Genomic DNA, 21365 nt, shown 5'->3' with positions numbered 1-21365 from the left:
GTAGACTAGGCTGGTTTTGAGCTCACAGAGATCCGCCTGCCTCTGCCATCTGAGTGCTGGGACTAAAAGTGTTTATCACCATGCCTGGCCAAGTACAAGTTTTTAACACACATTAAAAAATAAGAATCAGCTGGGCAGGGTGATGCATGGCTTTAATCCCAGCACTCAGGAAGTAGAGGCAGGTGTATCTCTATGAATTCAAGGACGGACTGATCTACAAAGTGAGTTCCAGGACAGCCTGGGCTACACGGAGAAAAACTGTTTCAGAAAACAAAAACAAAATAAAAAAGACTCAGGGACTAGAAAGCCAGGCATGTAATCACAGCACTCAAGAAGGCTCACAAGTTCTATGCTAGTATGAAACGGATAGCTCAATTCCCCCCCCCCGCTTTTTTTTTTTTCTTTTTAAGGCAAAGTCAGGAAAAGAATGGGACTCTAATTGGCAATATTCAGCACCCATCTTTTTACATGCTCCTTGCATAAGCCTCCTACTTAGATGATGGTTTCACATTTCTCAGGATACTGTATCTCTCTTTTTCCTCTTAACAACTCCCTTCTCTAGTTAACATCCTATCTTCACTTTTCATGGGTGGGAATCCTAAGAATAAAGACCAGGAACAACTAAGATTAAGTGTGAATCTGCAGAACAAACTAATTCAAGACCAAATCCTCACCAGGGGATTTCCTTCTTTCTTTTCTCCCTTTTTAAAAAAGATTTATTTTATTTTGTGTATGGGTGTTATGCCTGCATGTATGTATGTACACCATGTGGGTCTGTGCCCATAGAGGTCAGAAGAGGGCAAATTTGACACTTCCTTAAAAAGAATTCCCTTGCTATACAACACCTGCAGGACAGTATTCTAGATCCACACATAAAATTTTAAATGTGGGGCTGGAGAGAAAGTTCAGTTGGCACATACATGTTGTGAAACCGTGAGGATCTCAGTGCAATCCTAGCACCCATGCTGAAGGCCACGCGTGGTGGCGCTGGCCTGTGACCCTAGCACTGGGAAGGCAGTTCTGGGGGCCGTGCAGCCAGGAGCTTAGTCTAAGCTGAGAGTCCGGTGGGAGACTGTTTCAAACACCCCAGGGAGACAGTGCCTTAGGAATGACGCTGGAGGTTAACCACTGGCCAGCACACACTCACCCAAACGAAAGGAAAGACGTAAGGGGCTGAGAAGATAACTCAGTAGTGTCATGGCCCCATCCCCCACACTGCATAAATGAGGCAGGGTGGCACATACTGGTAATCCCAGCTCTCAGGAGGTGGAGGCAAGAGGATCAGAAGTTCAAGATCCTCAAATACATTACACGTTCAAGGCCAGCATGAGCTACATGGGATCTTGTTTCCATACACATGCTGTGTGTGTGTAAAATATGAACAAGGAGCAAAAAAACACACAGTGGTTTAGAAATGCAGGTACCGCCTACAGCACACAGGACTGTTTCACTCTAATGGGGCAGAAGCTACCGGACGGGTGGAGGACACAGACATCGAGCTCCAAACACAAAACCGTGTGTCCACAAGTGCTCCCCGCACAGCCACGTCCCATGGGACTGCGTGCACAAGTCTAAGCCATTCCTGGCAGTCACCGTCCCTTTTACCAAGGGAACACACTGGGACGCCAGTTCCAGGCCACACTTCCCAGAATGCGCTCTCAACACTCTGAACTGGAAAAGGCCTTTCCTTCACGTCGATGGTTCAGAATTGGAGAAGATCTAGCTTCCTGACCTGACACCAAAGCCAGCAAGAGTCTCGGGCGGGTGAGGGGGCTGGAGCGCTAGCAGCTGGGGGTAAAGGCACCTTACGGGCACAAAGTGACAGCGACACAATCAGAGCCACACAAATAGTGTCCAGTGTTTGTCTGAGGGCTCAGCCTAGACTGCAGACCAAACTGTCTTCACACACGGCTCGGAAGAACACAGGAACATGGGGGAGGGCAATCAGCGAACAGAGAAGACCTGCCTTCCAACCTTCCGCTCCTATACTCCACTCAACTGCACAGGACTCCACTAAGATAACGGTATCCTAGAAATGAGGACAGACAGGGTGCGGTTCTGGCAGAAACTCACAGCGTATTACGGACAAGCGTTTCTTTTAAAGGAACAATGGGGCCCGGTGGGAGCCCTCCCCTTGCCCTGCCGCCCTCTCAGCTAAGTTTCTCTCTGAGGTGAGTCCTCTGGTGAGTGATGAAGTTGGAGCTGTTGCTGAAGCCCTTGCCGCAGTCGGGGCACTTGTAGGGCTTCTCCCCGGTGTGGGTGCGCTGGTGTATGATGAGGACGGAGTTCCAGCTGAAGCCCTTGCCGCACTCGGGGCAGCGGTAGGGCTTGTCCCCGCGGTGGGCCCGCTGGTGCATCAGCAGGACGGAGCCCCGGCTGAAGCTCTTGCCGCACAGGAGGCACCGGTGGGGCCTCTCGCCCGTGTGCGTGCGCTGGTGCGCCGCCAGCTGCGAGCGCTGGCCGAAGCGCCGGCCGCACTGGTCGCACTCGTGGGGCCGCTCCCCGGTGTGCGTGCGCTGGTGCTTGGCCAGGTTGGAGCTCCAGCTGAAGCTCTCGCCGCACGTCGGGCACTCGTAGGGCTTCTCGCCCGTGTGCACGCCCTGGTGCGCGATGAGGCTGGAGCTCTGGCTGAAGCCCTTGCCGCACAGGCCGCAGCGGTAGGGCTTCTCCGGCAGGTGCGTGCGCCGGTGCGTGGCCAGGTTGGAGCTGCGGCTGAAGCTCTTGCCGCACTCGGCGCACTGGTAGGGCCTCTCGCCCGTGTGCGTGCGCCGGTGCGTGATGAGCGCCGAGCTCTGGCTGAAGCTCTGGCCGCAGTCCGCGCACGCGTATGGCTTCTCCCCGGTGTGGATCCGCTGGTGGCGGATCAGGTTGGAGTTGTAGCTGAAGCTCTCGCCGCACTCCCTGCAGGCGTAGGGCTTCTCGCCGGTGTGGATGCCCCGGTGCGTGTTGAGGCTGGAGCGGTTGCCGAAGCTCTTGCCGCACTCGGGGCAGGAGTAGGGCTTCTCGCCCGTGTGCGTGCGCTGGTGCGCGATGAGGTTGGGGCTCCGGCTGAAGCTCTTGCCGCACTCGGCGCACTGGAACGGCTTCTCCCCCGTGTGGATCCGCTGGTGGGTGATGAGGTTGGCGCTCCGGCTGAAGCTCTTCCCGCAGTCCCTGCACTTGTAAGGCTTCTCTCCCGTGTGGGTGGTCTGGTGTCTGCTGAAGTTGGAGCCGTCGCTAAAGCTCTTCCCGCACTCGGCGCACTTGTAGTATTTCTCTCCCGTGTGGGTCCGTCCGTGCGTGATGAGGTGGGACTTCCGGCTGAACGTCTTCCCGCACTGGGGACACTCGTAAGGCTTCTCGCCCAGGTAGGTGCCCTGCAGGCCTATCAGCTGGCCAGCCTCCCTTCCTCCGGATGGCCTGTCCCTGTGGGCCTCCCCGGGGGCCCTTCCCTGGGCGGCCCCGGAGCCACAGTCTCTCTCACAGTCACTCTCCCCATCGGATTGCTGACCTTGACCTCCGGGTATTTTCAAGAACATCTCGTGCGATTCCGCATCCTCAAACATGTCCTGATTTAAGTTCACCCCATTCTCACTCTGTATCTCAAAATCTGAAATAAAGAGAAGCATACAGTGTCGGCTCAATTCTCCGCTGGGATGAGAGAAAGGAACAAAAAGGCAAGTTGGAAGAGGTGGGCAGCAGAGTGGCCCTAGGGTGCCTGCACCGTGTCTGACTCCCCGAGTCTCATCGTTGGGACCCATACGGTAGAAGGCGAGAACCAACTTCAGCAAGCTGTCCTCTGGTCTACACACACACACACACACACACACACACACTAAAATGACAAGAAAGAGGCCTGGGAGGTGGCTTAGTCGGTTGCGTGATTGCTTGCCAGGCACCAGGCCCTGACCTTGACTCCCAGAATCCACATAAAACAGCTGTGGTGCTGTGTGCTTGTAATTTCAGTGCTGAGGAAGCAAAGACAGGTAAATCCCAGACTATCCTATATGGCAAGCTCCAAGACAGTGAGATCCTGTCTCAAAAGAAAGATGAACACGGGGCTGGAGAGATGGCTGTGAAGAGCGAGCCCTGGCTGCTCCTCAAAGGACCAGAGTTCAATTCCCAGCAATCACACTGTGGCTAACAACTGTATCTCCAGTTGTTGGTCATAACTTCCTGAAACTCAGTTCCAGGGAAGCAGATGCCTTCTTCGGGCACCAGCCTGTAAAAGAATGAAAAGAGGAATGGAGTCATAGTGAGAGAAGGGAGAGGAAGAGATAGAAAATACCTAGAACTCCAGCTGGGCCAAGAAGGTGAGACAGCAGAAGCAGTAGTTGCTTCATCTGTAACACTTGGGTTCAAACGATATTTAAACCTGGAAAACCACTAAAGGATAACTCAAACTCCTATTTAAAGGTTTTGAATAGATAAGATTGTTCTTTTGCAATCAGTAGCTAAGGAGAGATGAGTAACATTTACTAAATTAAACGCTGTGTACTTCTCCACACTGAGCTCTTCTGAGTTTCCTCTACCAAGAGACCAGGGTCTTCGGAACACTACCAGCCTGCGCCTCAGAAGCGAGGGTCCCTGCTTCCAGTTACAGCCATGCACATTCTTACCTTAGCATCTTGGAGTAGCAAACACTACGCCAGTAAATTCCATTTTAAAACATTTTAATTCAGCCGGGCAGTGGTGGCTCACATCTGTAATCCCAACACTCGAGAGGCAGAGGCAGGTGGATCTCTGTGAGTTCAAGGCCAGCATGATCTACAAAGTGAGTCCAGGACAGCCAGAGCTACACAGAGAAATCCTGTCTTGAAAATCCAAAAACAAACAAACAAAAAAATTTTTTTAATTCATTCTCTTTTTTTTTCCCCCAAGACAAGATCTCATGTAGTTCATACTAGCCTGGAACTCACCTTATGGCCAAAGATGGCTCACAACCATCTATAATGTGATCTGATGCCCTCTTGTGGCCTGCAGATAGAGAGCACTCATATACATCAAATAATAAATAAATAAATAAATAAATAAATAAATAAATAAATGAATAAATGAATAAATGAATAAATAATTTGGTGGAGGGGGCTCCTCTTTTCTGGGGGGAAAAGGAGAGGGTACCCTTGGGATGTAAAGTAAATAAACTGAAGTAAAATAAAATAAAATAAAAAACAAAGAGGATATATCAGTCTACGTTCATGTTTGTTGTTGGTTTTTGTTTAGTTTTTGTTTTTTGAGACAGGGTCTCGCTGTCCTGGAATGTGATTCCTTCATCCACTTCTCCCGGGGGTGTCCAGACACCACCAGACAAGGAGCAAGAAGGATGAAGCAGAGTCCAGACTGTGGGGGAGGGAGTTGCAGGCTTCCAGGTCAGCTGGGAGTGTTGCTTGGGGAGAAAACACTTTCTCTGAGGATAAATCAGAGACTCTTAGACAATATTTAGTGAAACATCCTATGTGCGCCTTTATTGGTAAAGCAGCTAAAGTTCTCTTTCTCCCTCTCTTATGCGCATGTGTTCTATATGGTATATATTTCACAGATTTAGGTGAATTTGAAGTAATTTCGGTTTCAAGCTAAGAACTCAAGTTTTTGTTTTGTTATAATTTTTAATTATGTATATTGTGTGGGAATGTACATGTGAACGCAGGTGTCCACGGAGCCTGCAGGCAAGGGATTCTCTTGGAATCAGAGTTACAGACATTTGGGAGACACCCAGTATGGGTGCTGAACCAAACTCAGGTGTCCTCTGTAGCGAACAGTATGCTCTCTTAACCGCCGACCCCTCTCTCCAACCCTAAGAAGTGGAGTTTTAACGCAGGCCACCTCTCCAGCAGTGTTCTCTCCCTTTCATGCCAACAAAAATGAGTGTGAGCTGGCCAGGTAGCATAGTGGGTAGAGTGCCTATCTAGTGTGTGCAAAGCCCTGGGTTTGATCTCCAGCACCCCATCAACCTGGCATGGTGGCTCACGCCTGGAAAACCAGCACTCAAGATGGAGGAGGCAAAGGATCAGGAATCCAAAGTTATCCTACAGACACAGTGAGTTCAAGACCTAAGCGACAGGCTGGAAAGATGGCTCAGAGGTTAAGAACACTGGCTGTTCTTCCAAAAGTCCTGAGTTCAATTCCCAGGAACCACATGGTAGCTCATAACCATCTATAATAAGATCTGGTGCCCTCTTCTGGCCTGCTTGCACATATGCAGGCAGAATACTGTATAAATAATAAATGAATCTTAAAAAAAAAAAGACCTAAGTGACATACAACTGTTTTTAAAGGAGGAATGAGGGCAGCAAGATTGCTCAGTGGGTAGAGGCACTTGCTGCCAAGCCTGATGACCTGATTTTTTTGCCCAGAACCCACACACATGGTAGGAGTGAAACAGCTCCTGAAAGCTTTCCACATGTGCACCATGGAATATGTGCTGCCTATACACACACACACACACACAGAGAGAGAGAGAGAGAGAGAGAGAGAGAGAGAGAGAGAGAGAAACAGAGAGACTGAAAGACAGAAACAGACACACAGAGAGAATATGTACATTGTGTTTATAATTGTTGAGGGAACCGTTTAGCTACACAGCAAACTTCAAATCTTCTGGCTGTTGCTACTGGACATCAGAAGATGGTAAGGATGGCTGGACGGCAAAGCTGTAAGTCCTTGGCTCATCTATTGGACAAGAAAGGGTATGAATGTAAACTACTCTCCTCTAATACAGGATAGGCTTCTCATTCTTCAAGGTGCATTAGGAGCCACAAGAGATCTAATTAAATGGTATATTGCTTCAGTGGAGTTGGGTAAGATTGACAATGCGCATTTCTATAAAGCTCCCTGGTGATATTAATGCCGTTGTTCCATGGACCATCCTTGGAGTTAAAAAGCTACATTGCCACATAGAGTTTAGATTTCGCTGCACTACAGAACCAGCTATGGAGCCTCCAGAAATCTTTACCGGGGAACTAGGGTGCCACTCAGTAGCAGAGTACATGCTTAGCATATATTAGTCTCTGGGTTCGGTCTCAAGCACCCTTGGTATGGACTCGAGAGAGACATCACCATCTGCCACGTTTAAAAACCGGAAACCTGGCACAGTAGTTAGAAGACTAACGCTTAAGCCAAGACCACCAACAGGCTTGTAAGACCCCAGACAGCTGGACCCTCCCTTAATGTTTCTCATTCATTGGCTCTGGAGTAGGATTTACATTTTTTTTTCTTTTTTCTCTTCTCTCTTTTCTTTCTTTCTTTCTTTCTTTTTTTTTTTTTTTTTTTTTGTTGTTGTTGTTGTTGTTTTGTTTTCCGAGGGTTTCTCTGTGTAGCCTTGGCTGTCCTGGACTCACTTTGTAGACCAGGCCAACCTCGAACTCACAGAGATCTGCCTGCCTCTGCCTCCCTAAGTGCTGAGATTAGAGGAGGCGCCACCTTGCCCGGCGGGATTTACATTTTTAACAGGTTTGACACTGCTGGTCCAGGAGACCAGTACTGTACTCACTCACTACGCAGCCCACTCAGCCCCTGGTTTTCAGGATCCTAGTGCCTGGCCTTCCCAGCGTGGGGACTTATAGGTGTGTGCTACCAGCTGTGACCATTGTCAGGTATTTTTCAAGTTTTAGACTAATAATTCCCTTTTCCTTCCTGTGATATCTCTCAGCACCATGGGGTAATGGAACTCCATGAGGCCTACACATCTGTCAGGAGAGGTTTAGCAGCCCTTCCACCCTCATGAGGCCACTATGCCGGAGTTGCCAGTCTCCTCCACCCTAAAGGTCTTTCTCTGTCCCATCATCTCACAGCAGATGGATGAACTCTGGAACAGCAGGTAGCGCAGTGCAGAGACAAACTGTCCCCATCTTACATCAAGCATTATTGGAACCTAAGCTGGGCCATGAATTCGATAAATGACTTCTAACCTCAAGCATGAAACACAGAAACATGAATAGTTTAACTGCCGACTATTGGAATGTGAATGATCTAGGGTCCTGAGAGAGGGTCAGGTGCTGGGTTTCCCCCAGGGCTTCAGGTATGCTAGGCAAATTCACAACCACTGAGCTCCTCCCACAAAGGACCTTAACTTCCTGTGTAGTTCAAGCTGGTCTCTAACTTATAGCCACCCTCCTCCACCTCCTGAAAGCTAAGATTTCAGATGTGTGCCAGCTTCCTTAAACTGGAGTTACAAGTGGTGGTGAGCCACCTGAGGTGGGTGCTGGGAACCAAACTTAGAGCAATTAAGTGCTTTTACCCACTGAGCCATCTCTCCAACCAAAAGACACTTTAAATAAAATTTATTTTTATTTCATATGCACTGATGTTTTGTATGTATGTATGAATACGTATGAGATCATGTATGTCTATGTGAGGTGTCAGAATCCCTGGAACTGGCTTTACAGACAGTTGTGAGCTGTCATGTGGGTGCTGGGAATTGAACGTAGGTCTTCCGGGAAGAGTAGCCAATGCTCTTAACTGCTGAGCTAGCTTTCCAACTCCCAAAAGATAAAAATTTTAAACTCAGAATTTTTCTGGAAAACCCAAGCCTCATTTCCCAAAGCATGGGGTGGGTGGGGGTACAGGCATTCTTTTTTTTTTTTTTTTTTACCTCAATAATCTGTAACAGTTACAGAAGTTACCTACTGCTTTGTGTAAGTGCTCTTTTAACAGGTCTGTGTGGACTGAAAGCTTAGCTATCAAACAGGGACAATGTGGTCAATCTCATACAAACCCCCAGGAGCAGTGATGTCATCCCAAGATTTTTATTTTATGACCATGTGCCTGCCTGTTTCCCAGAGAGGCCAAAAGAGGGCATCAGAACCCCTGGAACTGGAGTTATAGTTGGTTGAAAGCTGTCGTGTACATGCTGGTAATCGAACCTGGGTCCTCTGTAAGAGCAGTAAGTACTCTTAACTGAGGAGCTGTCTCCTGCCTTTTATTCTGAGATTTGGTTGCTGAGCCTCCCAATCTCATTTTCCATCAAGGGACACTGTCACCCACAGTCGGAGTCAGCTCATTAGCTTGAGAGGTTTTCACTGTCCTTCAACACGAAAATGAATTCTCTAACTCAGATTTCCAACTGCAACCTTGTCAACTCAAGTAAATGTTGTCTCACGACTATGGCTGGTCTAGACCACAGCAAGTGAAAGGGCTACCCAACACGTTTATACTTAGACCACATAGGGACCATCTCATTGGGGCTCTGTAATTTGAGAAATGGGAAAAACACTTCCAATTTCAGAAATGTGCTGCTTTAAAATACAGTTATTGATACATATTACATACTTGCTGGGTTTGCTGACTCTGAGGAGGAAGCTTGGAGAATGGAAACACTGCAGGCTAAGAGGAGTCTTTGATGGCGCTAAGCTGCATGGCTTGCCCATTGGCATGAGTACTTCCCTAGGTCTAGGATGATGTCCCACCAACCTTCCTTTGAAGATTCAGAGGTATCCTTGGCTATGCTTTGCCTGGCTTTACCTGACTCCATTTTGTTTTACAAACTCAAAGCTTAGGGGTTGGAAAGATGGCTCAGCGGTTAAAGGCACACACTGCTCTAGCAATGGACCTGAGTCAGGTTCTAGCACCGGTGTCAGGAGGCTCACAACCACCTGTAACTTCTCCAGGGCAGCTGGCCCCTCTTCTGGCCCCTATGGGCATCTGCACTCCTATCTACATACCTCTGCACAAGCACATATGCATGCATACAATTGAAAATTAAAAATGCACCTTTAAGGTCAAAGCTTAATTGGGTGGTGGCACACACCTCTACTCCAGAGGTAGAGGCAGTCGAACCTCTGAGTTCTAGGCTGGCTTGGGCCACACAGAGAAACCTTGTCTCAGAAAACCAAAAATAAACAACAACAAAATAAAATAAAATCTGAGCCTGGTTTTCTTAAGAAAAGGCAGACATGAGCCTGAAGAGACAGCTTATCAGTGAAGACTGATGTTCCTCCAGAGGACTTCAGCTCCCTGCACCACCACTGTCTAAACTCCAGCCTCAGGAGAGCTGACTTCCTCTTTTGGCTCCTGCAGGGATCTGAATTCCCATGTGTGGGGTGCATAGAACCACATATATACATGATTAAAAATAAAAGTGACTTATGGGGGGATACAAAATGAATAAAGTGTAATTAATAAAAAAAAAAAATAAAAAAAATAAAAGTGAATCTTTAATTGTTTTTAAAGGCAGATGCCGATCGAGGCTAAAGATGCAGCCCAGAGTACTTGCCTAGGAAGGACCAAGGCAGGAGAATGACGAGTCCAAGGTCATTTTGACCTTTGAAGTGAGCTCAAGAAGGTCCTGGACTAGAGACAATAGATAGTGAGGCCTCATCTCAAAACAAAAAGCCAGCAAATAACAGCATTGTATAAAGGGCATAGTGACACACACCTAAGATCTGGAGGGAAGTAAAGGCATGAGGATCAGAGAAGTTCAAGGTCATCCACAGCAACAGAGTATCTGAGACCATCCTGGGCTATGGAGACCCTGTCTGGGTCAAAAAAAAAAAAGGAAAAAAAATGAGGGGAGCTGGGGGTACAGAAGTAAGGTTCCTTGTGTCCGGAATGTAAGAGGTAAGAGTCTGGTAAGAGCTAGCCATCTGTCCATCTCCTTGATGAATTAAGCAAAGGTCTCTCAACCTGCAAGTGCAAACATTTCTTTATTCATCCCAACAATAGTCACTGAGTTGTCACTATGAGTGGGAACCCAGAAAGAGCATGGGGAGGAGAGGATAAGGCCTCTAGCCTTTAAGACTTTGTTAAGTTCCTAAAAGAAAATATAAGAATATTTATATCAATAATATAAAAGATTGATAAAAAGTGAAAAGACTGAGGCAGGAGAATGATGAGTTCAAGGTCAGCCTGGGCTTCCCAGTGAGCTGAAGACCAGCCTGGACTAGACACAATAGAGTGAGGCCTCATCTCAAAACAAACAGCCAGCAAAAAACAAAAGAGAAACAAGAAAGAGACTGCAAAACACCCGCTCTGCCCCCGTAGAAGGTCAATTGGTTTGGTAGACAGGAAAGCCTGCTCTGGGGCACATGAAGGAACTTGATGAGTGGGGCAGAGGAGAGACGGAGGTTTAGTTTAGAGACAACTGCACAAATTCAGTCAGGAAATCCCAACACCTGACTTGGGGCTGAGAATGAACACCCAGGAAACATGGACAAACAGAGATGAACTTTACATGTAAATTATTAATAGAGATGCGGTTTTTAATTGGAATTACAAGACTCTTCAAGGGAGAACACCCAGGGGTGCCTCTTAGTCAAATATTAAGCAGTGACTAATCAGGCCTTGAAATGCTCTTTCCTGGGTCAATACACCCTAAGACCTTTATCTTAACAAACAGAACAGAGGCTGACTGGTATCAGGTCGAGCAAATGTTTGAGAAGGAATGAAGGTGTCGTGACTCCTGCGAGCCACTATGAAGGGCTATGTGTGTTATCAAATGAAGACCAACAGAGATAACCTTTTTTTTTTTTTTTAATGTTTTTTTCGAGACAGGGTCTCTATGTGTAGTCTTGGCTGTCCTGGAACTCACTGGTTTGTAAACCAGGCTATTCTCCAACTTAGAGATATCCGCCTGCCTCTGCTTCTGCTTCCCCACTGCTGGGATTAATGGTGTGGGCCATTAATTTTTATTTTATTTCTTTACTTATTTCTTTATTTATTTATTTAACGTGCATTAGTGTGAATGTGTCAGATCCCTTGGAATTGGCATTACAGACAGTTGTGAGCTGCCATGTGGGTACTGGGAATTGAACCCGGGTCCTTTGGAAGAGCAAGCAGTGCTCCTAACCACTGAGCCATCTCTCCAACTCCCAACAGAGGTAATCTTAAAGGCAGAAGTCAGAACATGATTCCTCCGGGGAGAACCCCCCCATCTTAGAGGACCAGTGAAAAAAGTGAAACACTGCAGAGCTGATGGTGAGGGCTCTAATCACCTCAGACTCCCGCAGAGAAACAGCATCAATCATGACTTCCCCCAGTAAACAATCACCAGACAGACTTCTCCTCAGCCCAAGCCTCTGTGCTATCTTGGAAATCCTGAAGTTCATTATAAACTTGCCACAGCCATGAGAGGCAAGGGAAGTCTAATATAGGGCAAGTTTCTTCTCTTTCTTCTTCTTTGTACAAAGGTTAAAATTAAGCTGAATTCAGTAGCATATCCGTAAGCCCAGAATTCAGGAGATTCTGATGGGAGGATTACTGTGGGGCAGGTGAGCCCTGCAACTGGAGGAGCCAGCCCAGAGCAAGAATGAGGTTCAGACATGTCCAAACCCCAAAAATCTCATCTTGAGGCTGGTTCTCTCCCTCTTCTGAGCCTGCATGCCCAGGCGCAAGCATCCTTGAGACCACTACCTCTGCCACACTTGAGGTAGTCACATAGCCTGGCGGCCAGGTTTCAGATCAAAACTTCCTATTTCCCCATAAAGCCGTGTCCAGCTAGCCCCTGAAATGCCTCTCCATGCAGATGAAGCATTTCAGCCAATGATGTACACTCAACCGGAACATCCCTACCCACTTCCCCAAGGCTTATACAGCCCTTACTTCCCCCAATGAAAGAGAGCCTTTTCACTGAAAACTGGCTCAGAGAAGGCTGGTTCTCCCCAAACTAACCACCAGCCCTGCCAAACTTCATTCCTTCCAGTCCAGCCTGGTGTGCAATGGTGTCTGGCTTCCCTGATGGCAGAGGCTGACCTGGGCCAGCAGATTACCATGAAACTGAGGACAACTTAGGCTACAATATAAGACCTTGTCTCAAACAACAACAACAAAAACAGATTAAAGATGCAGCTCAGTTTTCAGAGTGCTTGCAAAAGAGGCAGGAAATCCTGGGTTTGATTCCCTACCACTGAAAAAAACCAGGAATGGCAGCACACATCCATAATCCCACCAGGTGGAAGTAGGTAGATCAGAAGTTCAAGGTGGGGCTAAAGATGGCTTAACAGGTAGAGCACTGGCTGCTCTTCCTGAGGATCAGGGTTTCATTCCCAGTACCCACTTGTCAGTTCACAATGGTCTATAAATCCAGTTCCAAGGAATCTGATGACCTCCGAAGGCACCAGGCACATAGATGGTGCACAGACATGCATTCAGGCAAAACACCCATACACGTAAAAATAAGTTAACTTAAAAAAAATGTTTTTAAGTTCTAGGCCATTCTCAATTACATATCAACTTTAGACCAGCTTGGAATGTGTAAGACCCTGTTTGAAAGACTAAGTAATTAAATAAGTTACTGGGCTGTAGGCGTAGTTCACGATACAGTACTTGCCTCGAAAGATCCCATTCCTAGGCTTGATTCCAAGCACACTCCTAATGAAGTTGTCTGTCAAAGCCAAAGAAATTAAAATACTTGAGGTAAAACTCAGGGTCTGTAACCAGGTAGTAGTGCACATGCCTTTAATCCCGGAACTTGGAAGGCAGTGGAAGGTGGGACTCTGAGTTCGAGGCCAGCCTGGTCTACATAATGAGTTCCAGGACAGCCAGTGCTATGCAGAGAAACCATGTCTCCAAAATAAGAAAGAAAGGAAGGAAGGAAGGAAGGAAGGAAGGAAGGAAGGAAGGAAGGAAGGAAGGAAGGAAGGGAGGGAGGGAGGGAGCCTTAGAACCAGTGAAACTCACGCAGAAGCAAATAGACCTGAGTCTGAATCCTGCCTCTACCAAATGACAGCTGTGTGAACCTGCTGAGCTTCCTGTCAAGTGACAATCCCACTCACCTCACAAGATTCTTGTGCCAGTGCCATATAAGGTGCCCAGGCAGGGCTGGGTCGGTCAGTCCTCTATGTCAGGACCTTTCTTCTGAGGACAGACTTACCCATGTCTCTCAGTCCCTGCCTACTGTCACCCCCTCTGCCCTCAACTACCTTCTCCTCACCCCTCCCCTCCCAGCCTGCTAAGTCCTTTAGACTGGACAGCACTGAGTCACTCTGCCTTAAACCCTGATGGGCTCTCCTCCTTCCAGGACCTCGCTAGGAATCATCAGGACCCTCATTTGATGCAGCTTAAGAACACAAGCTTTTCGCCTCATACCAGCTACCTGATCTTATAGTAGGGCACCCTCCTCCTCTAATGACAATAATCCACTTATCTTCCAAGACGGTGCTCGTGAGATGCTAAACAGACTGTGGGCCTGAAGACAGAGCTCCAGAGATGCCATTACACTGATAGTTCTTTCTCACACGTCCTGTCCAATCTCATCCTCCACCGCTGCGGTTTCCGCCTCCTTCTGACTCCCAGTATGGCACATCTCATGACCAGGCTGCTTCCTGACTGCTCTCCACTAGCCTCTCCCCAATCTAATCAAACCTACATCCTGTTGCCAAAGTCAGCTTCCTCTCATGCCCCACAGGCCCTAGTTAGAAAGCCAATACATTTCATTCAAACCTCCAACCTCCCTTCCCCGAAACTCCCACCACTTCCTGAAAACACACTCTCCATTCCCATCACCAGGCCTGCCTTGCTGCTGTCATCTGAAGAAACCCGCTTCCTCGGCTCCCCCACTTCAGAGCCTTGGCTGAGCGCAGCTCCTCCCAAATGTCACAGTTTCCTCCTGGCACTGTGACTTTCCAAATTCTACGCCATTCTGCAACCTCCTACTTATGGTCCGTGTCTGCTACAAAGCCCTCTCTGATCTGGCCTGACCTCTCCACATGCCTTTATGAATTCCTGAAGTACTTCAGCAGCACAAAGCAGCCACATACTCTGGGTCCTGAAATTGTCCTAGGGGAAAGGCAGAACTGAAGTAAATACTGGATAATCAAATGAGCACAGTTTACAGCCCAAGGCCAAATGCAAATAGAACAGGTAACTGGACAAGGATCCAGAACTCATCACTAAAGCACACAGATACAGTAGCCGCTGTAAACAGCGTGTCTGGAATTACCTTTTTTCCTTTCTCCAGATGAGATCTATTCTGTATACAGAGACTAGCTTGCAATCCTCCAGTTTCTGAGTACTAGGGTAACAGGCATACCCCTCCAAGCCTGGCCAATTACTCTTTAAAGAGTCTAAGATGACTCCATACTACAGAAAGCCCAAACAATTTACCTGTTGATTATCAAAATGACCACTCTGAAAAAAACTGCATTTTTTCCTAATTGCCAACTCTATTTTGAATGATTATAACCAACTGAAGGAACCAGGGGGTGGATTACAGAGTTCATTTTTGTGCTTATACTTACAAACCAACAGAAATTTCCTGTTCCTCGTAAGGGAAGAACGTCTTATTCTTGAGGCAGAGGCAGGCAGAGCTCTGCGAGTCTGAAGCCAGCCTGGTCTACACAGTGAGTTCAGGCCAGCCAGGTATACATAATGAGATTCTATCTCAAAAGTTAAAAAACAATAAAATTCAATTAAAGAAGAAGAAAAGAAATACTTTCTCTTTATAGCAAGAGAAATTAAAAACTACAAGCCCAAAAATAGCTTCCAGATAACTCTCGTGCATGCTAGGCAGGCATCATATTTACCACTGAACTTTATCCCAGACCACTCTGTGATTTTAGTCAAATAAGTCAAAGCAGAGTGTAGTATGCAAACAGAGCTCCAAGCCCAGCCCTCCAAGCCCCTCCTACTGAAATTCTGGGGCTACCATTGCACACAGTGAGGGCATCAGAAGAGCTATGATCTCGCTGAGTGCCACAGAGACAGTAAGGAGAGACAGGCGCCATCTCTTCCTCTAGAAAGAGCACTTGCTCCCGCATAACCACTGCACTACTGCGCGCACCTCAGGAGGCTCCCACCCTCTCCCTGCACCGTCCTGCATCTCACCACTGCTCCGAAAGGTCTGGGTCAAGTCTTCTACCAGAGCCACAGCCTCCTCGCTGCTCTCTGGCCGGTGCTCTTGCAGCCAGGCCTGAATCTCCCTTGGCAGCACAGTTAGCATCTGCTCCTTCGTGTGCACCTCTGGCCTCAGCCAGCGTCGACAGAGCTCCCGAAACCGGACAAGTGCACCCTGAGGCCCCCCGGCTGCCCCTTCCTCCTGTGGGCTGCCCTTTCCAGCACTCTGGGGAAAGGGCTCGGACTCAGGGCCATCCTCCTGCAGCACTGCTTCCTGCACCCATGAGTCATCCTCCAGGATCATAGTGGTAACCTCCGCCTGTTCATCTTCGTCTTGAGGTACCTGAACCAATGGGCTGAGGGGAGTGGTCAGTGCTGGAACTTCGGCTGCCATTATCCAACTTCCAGGATGATCACTCAAATGTCAAGCCTCGCACCCGTCTCCAAGCTCTCTGAGAAGGCACCCCCTTCCTCCAGTCCCAGCACAAACCTCTGCAGAGAAACAAGACAGAACCAGAATCAATAAGTAATTTACATCTTACAACCATCTCGAAGCAGCCTCCTTACATTCAAACCCCAACAGAGGCTTGCTGCCTTACTCCTGAAGACAGTGCCTCTCTGTGGCAAAAGACATAACACACACACACACACACACACACACACACACACACACACACCACTATTCTTTTCAGAAGACTAAAGAATGAGTAGTAGAAATACAATGTTCTGGGGTGAGGGAAAACAGAACCAACATATCCCGCCCTAAGTCAGTTCAGACTTTCTGCAGAGCAAATGACCTTGACCTAACAAAGAGGTTACTCATTCAACCTCAGGGACAACTTCATAAATAGATAATAACACTCACCCTTATCATTTGGAACATCTTAATGATTGGTAACGGATCGTATGTTAAGGTGCTCCCAGCTTCACTAGGAGGAGACATTACTGCTATATTTTCAGAGGCTGGGTTATCCTCAGGGAACTGGTTCCAGGAACCTCAGGTTCCCACATCTCTAAATGCTCAAGTCCCCTATTGATATACCTTCAATCATCTCTAAACAGCATATACCTAAGTGTAAACACTACGAGAAAAGTTGTTATACTGTTTGGGATATAATAACATGAAAAAGTCCCTACACGTTCAGTACAGACATTGTTTATTTTTGTTTCTGAAGCAAGATCTCACTGTGTAGCCCAGGCTGGCCTTTAACTCCTAGTCTTCCTGCCCTGCCTCCTGAGTACTGAGAATACAGCTATGCCCCATCACCTAGAATTTCCCAAGTCGCTTTTTAAATAAACATGCATGGGGATCAAGGGGAGGTGGGGGTAGAGGGACCTAGACCTGAGCAGCAACTCTACAAAACAGTCAAAGCAGTGGTGTTAAAAACTATTTAACATTTACACAATGGAATACTACTCAGCAATTAAAAACAAAGAAATCATGAAATTTGCAGGCAAATGGTGAGAACTAGAAAAGATCATCCTGAGTGAGGTATCCCAGAAACAGAAAGACACACACGACACATACTCACTTATAAATGGATAGTGGACATAAAATATAGAATAAACCTACAAAAATCTGTACACCTAATGAAGGTGAGCTAGAAGGAGGACCCTGGGTAACATGATCAATCCTCACTCAGAAAGGCAAATGGAACGGACATTGGAAGAAGGAGAAAACAGGAAACAGACAGGAGCCTAACACAGAGAGCCTCTGAAAGACTCTACTAGCATTGTATCAAAGCAGATACTGAGATTCATAAAATTTGGGCGGAGTGTAGGGAATCTTAGGAAAGAATAGGGAGATAGTAAGACCTGAGAGGACAGGAGCTCCACAAGGATAGCAATAGAACCAAAATATCTGGGCACAGGGGTCTTTTCTGAGACTGATACTCTAAGGACCATTCATGGATATAACCTAGAATCCCTGCTCAGATGTAGCCCAGAGCAGCTCAGTATCCAAGTGGGTACCCTAGTAAGGGGAACAAGGGCTGTCTCTGATATGAACTCCGTGGCTAGCTCTTTGACAGCCTCCCCTGGATGGGGGAGCAGCCTTGCCAGGCCACAGTGGAATACAATGCAGCCAGTCCTGATGAGGCCAGATAAGCTAGGGTCAGATGGAAGGGGAGGAGGACCTCGCCTATCCGTGGACTTGGAGAGGGGCATGGGAGGAGATGAGGGAGGGAGAGTGAGACTGGGAGGGGAGGAAGGAGAGGACTACAGCTGGGATACACAGTGAACAAACTGTAATTAATATAAAAAATAAAAATTTAATGAAAAAAACTATTTAAATATTATAAAAGCAACGAATATTTATTTTTAAAAATCATTACACCATAGATTCAGATAACATGCCTTCCCACCCCTATGAAAACAGCAAAAGTAAAAAGTAAAAACAACAGCAACAAAACAACAAAAAAGAAGACTGAAGCTTCCAACGTCAATTTGTCCAAATGACAACGTGAAACACAAATACAGCGGAACCCTTCCTGGGAACCCTGAACCTAGACAGTTCATTCACTAAACCGGGACACGGCACGCCCCCTCAGGGCCTCTGTTTCCCCATCTGGACAAGGAGGAGGCTCGACCGGGTGTCGCTGAGCATCCCTTCCCAGAATAAAGCCTGCGCTCCCGGCTGCGTGTGCTCGGAGCGCTGGCATAAGCGGAATCCCGTGGGCCCGGAAGGGTCGGGCCGCAGAACTGAGCCCAGATCGCGGGGTACGGACCCCGACGCCCCTCCCCCAAGGTGCCCTCAGCTGGCTCCAGGCCCGTTATTCGCTCGTCTCTCCGGCTGTTCCCCGCCGGGCGCGCGGCTCCTGACCTGCCTCTCTCTCTGGCCTCTCCAGGAACCAGATCCTGTTCCCACGACGGCTCGGTGCGCAAAAGCACCCCTCGGACCGGCCGCCCCGGCCCCTCTGGCTTCACCTCAGCTCAAGCCCAAGGGGCACGGAGAACAATGGACGGGAGAGGCCCGCCCACGGCCACTCTCATTGGCTGCTCAGGACAGTTTCTGGAAACTCTGCTCCGCTATTGGTGAAGGCAGCGTCCAGATGGAAGGCGGGCTGCTCGGCCCGAGGCATTGTGGGAAATGTAGTTTAGCAAAAAAAAAAAAAAAGCTGAACACTGTACCTGAGCGAACAGAGGCTTTGATAGCCCTAGGCAAAGCCTCAGAATCAGAGGCAGAGATAATGCCCGGACTAGCCTTCTGTCTTCTAGTACGGCCCAAGGCTTTTACCTGAGACAGTTTCAATTCTCTAAAGCCTGAGTGTATTTGTCTATTAAAAAAAAAAAAAATGAAAGCTGGGTGAGAATTGTGTGGCAAATGGTGTGGTTGGGCCCTAGACAGCCAAAAGCTGACTCTGATCTGGGAAGAAATCTGCGCCCGTAAAGGCCCTCGTGGCCCAAGCCCGCACCTCTCCCTGCAATTTGCAGCTACGCACGGGCACTCGGGTGTTGCACACCCCTTTGTTTTCACACGTGGTATTGCTGCGTCTGCGTGAAAGCCCCGCCCCGCTCCCTCTGCTTTGGAACGCACACTCTTCTTCAATCTCCTTCTGGGAGTCCGCCTTGGTGTTAGGAAGGAGGCTAATTCTGGGAGAGAATGACCAACCAGGCGCCCTAAAACAGGACATAAAGAACAACAGGTGATAGCCCGCTCAGGGCCCCCAAAACGGGATGTAAAGAGCAGAAGCGGTCTACCAGTTGACTTGGCTTAACCGGGCTTCAGGGTCTTTCCGCATTAAGGACAGTATGCAGAGTGCTATTACCCTTTACCCAGTGAACTTTTCAGCTTTGGGGGTACTTAAACCCCCAGGCACAGTTCTGCATCTTAAGTGTATTTGGACTGGGTAAAATGGGCATCCAAGAAAAGCGTGCTACTTTCTTTTAGCGCTCACCTTGAGAGAGACACAGGGAGGAGAGAACAGATAAAGGACAGATCTAAACCTCACTTCTGCCGGGACGCAACCATTTGGATACCACCATTTGGATACCAGGTACAACATTCCTTCTCTGCTCCCATTGCTCTTTTCCCAAAGATCATCCTTTTATCCCCGAACTCACTCTTACTCCCCTTACTTGATGCTCTTGAAGAGGACCCAAGTTCGATTCCCAACACCCACCTTGAAGCTTACCACAGTTTGCAGGACTGGTGCCAAGAAATCCAAAAACCCTCTTCTGACCATCCTAGACCCTAGACATGCATGTGGTTCACGTATATACATGCAGGCAATCTCTGAGTTCCAGGCCAGCCTGCTCCACGAAGTGAGTTCCTGGACAGCCAGGGCTACACAGAGAAACCCTGTCTCAAAAAAAAAAAAAAAAAACAAAAAACAAAACCACGTAAACAAACAAACTCTTGACTGCTTTACTCCCATATGTCCCATCTGATTTTTTTTTTTTTTTTCCTTTTGGGACCACAAGAGCCAGTACTGTTGCTGAAAGTGTGGACCTCTCCATAATACTAGCACTGCCTGCCTAGTCAGCTGCGCGAAGGTTCCATTGTGGTACTTACGCTATCCCAGGCTAGCTTGTTCTTGTCCTCCTTGGATGGATGGGGGTGGGAATATGACTACTACCTTGGCGTTTTGATGGTTCCCTTGGCATCACAGCAGCACCTCAGTGTTGCCAAGGTCGGTACTTCAAAAGAAACAGCTGCCTCCGCACTGAGAGTAACTACTTGGACACCCAAAAAGGAAAAGCCTAAGGAAGAGGCAACAAATAACCCTTTCCAGCCTATGATAAAGCGTGCCCTTACTCACCGAGCCATGTTACTGATCCGGGAACTCTTACCTTCTCATTTTGCTGTTCACTTTCTGGTAGTCTGTCGGATGAGCAAATCTGAATGCTGGGGAGGTGGTTTACTGGAAGTAGTACTTTCGGCTCATCCGATGGATCGGAGCTCAGATGCCAGCACCCACGTCAGTGGTTCACAGCTGCCTGTAACTCTAGCCCCGGGGGATCTGAGACACCCTCTTCTGTTCTCCCCAGGCATCCACACAAGCATAGGATACTTGCACGCACGCACGCGCACACACACACACACACACACACACACACACACACACACCACAAGATAAAATCTTTTCCTTAAAAATTTTTTTTAAATTTAAATTAAAAGACTTAAAATGATATTTGGCCTTTCAAAAGGCTTATTTTATTTTTAATTAGGTGTCTCTGTGTGGGTACATGCATATGAGTTTGGGTGCCCACAGAGGCCGGAGGCATTGGATCCTCTGGAACTGGAATTACAGAAGGTTATGAGCTGCCCAGTGTGGGCGCTGGGACTCAAACTCGGGTTCTCTTCAAGAGCAAGTGTGTGATCCTAATCACTGAGTCACCAGCCCTGATCTGAATTTTTACCCAGGCAATTTTGTTTATCCTGACTTTTTTTGGATTCTGATTTTTTGTGTTAGACCCCCACACTACCCCAAAGATCATCTGAGCTCACCGTTTCCCATTAATTAACCTCAGTAATCCAAACACACACACACACAAAAAAAAGGCTGGAAAGTTGACTCAGCACTTGTCTGTTAATTCCAGGCCCGGGGATCCAAGGACCTTTTGACCTCAGAGGGTACCAGGCACATAAGTGGTGCACTTACATGCATGCAAGCAAAACATTC

The 21365-nt window shown here is 47.8% G+C and overlaps 1 protein-coding gene across 1 annotated transcript; it reads right to left on the bottom strand.

Moving 5' to 3' along the window:
• Positions 1 to 1327: 1327 nt before the first annotated feature.
• Positions 1328 to 18665, bottom strand: Zscan2 (zinc finger and SCAN domain containing 2). Its single transcript, XM_055623622.1, has 3 exons — positions 18563 to 18665; positions 15733 to 16233; positions 1328 to 3589 (listed from the first exon to the last, which is right to left on the bottom strand). The coding sequence occupies exons 2-3, from the start codon at positions 16133 to 16135 to the stop codon at positions 2151 to 2153; spliced, it is 1842 nt and encodes a 613-aa protein (XP_055479597.1). The 5' UTR covers positions 16136 to 16233; positions 18563 to 18665; the 3' UTR covers positions 1328 to 2150.
• Between the last annotated feature and the right edge of the window lie 2700 nt (positions 18666 to 21365).

This window comes from Psammomys obesus, unplaced genomic scaffold, assembly GCF_907164565.1.
Source record: "Psammomys obesus unplaced genomic scaffold, mPsaObe1.curated_primary_1811, whole genome shotgun sequence".
Taxonomy (NCBI): Eukaryota; Metazoa; Chordata; class Mammalia; order Rodentia; family Muridae; genus Psammomys; species Psammomys obesus.
The sequence above is the reverse complement of the archived record's forward strand: the minus strand, read 5'-3'. Positions and strand labels throughout refer to the sequence as shown.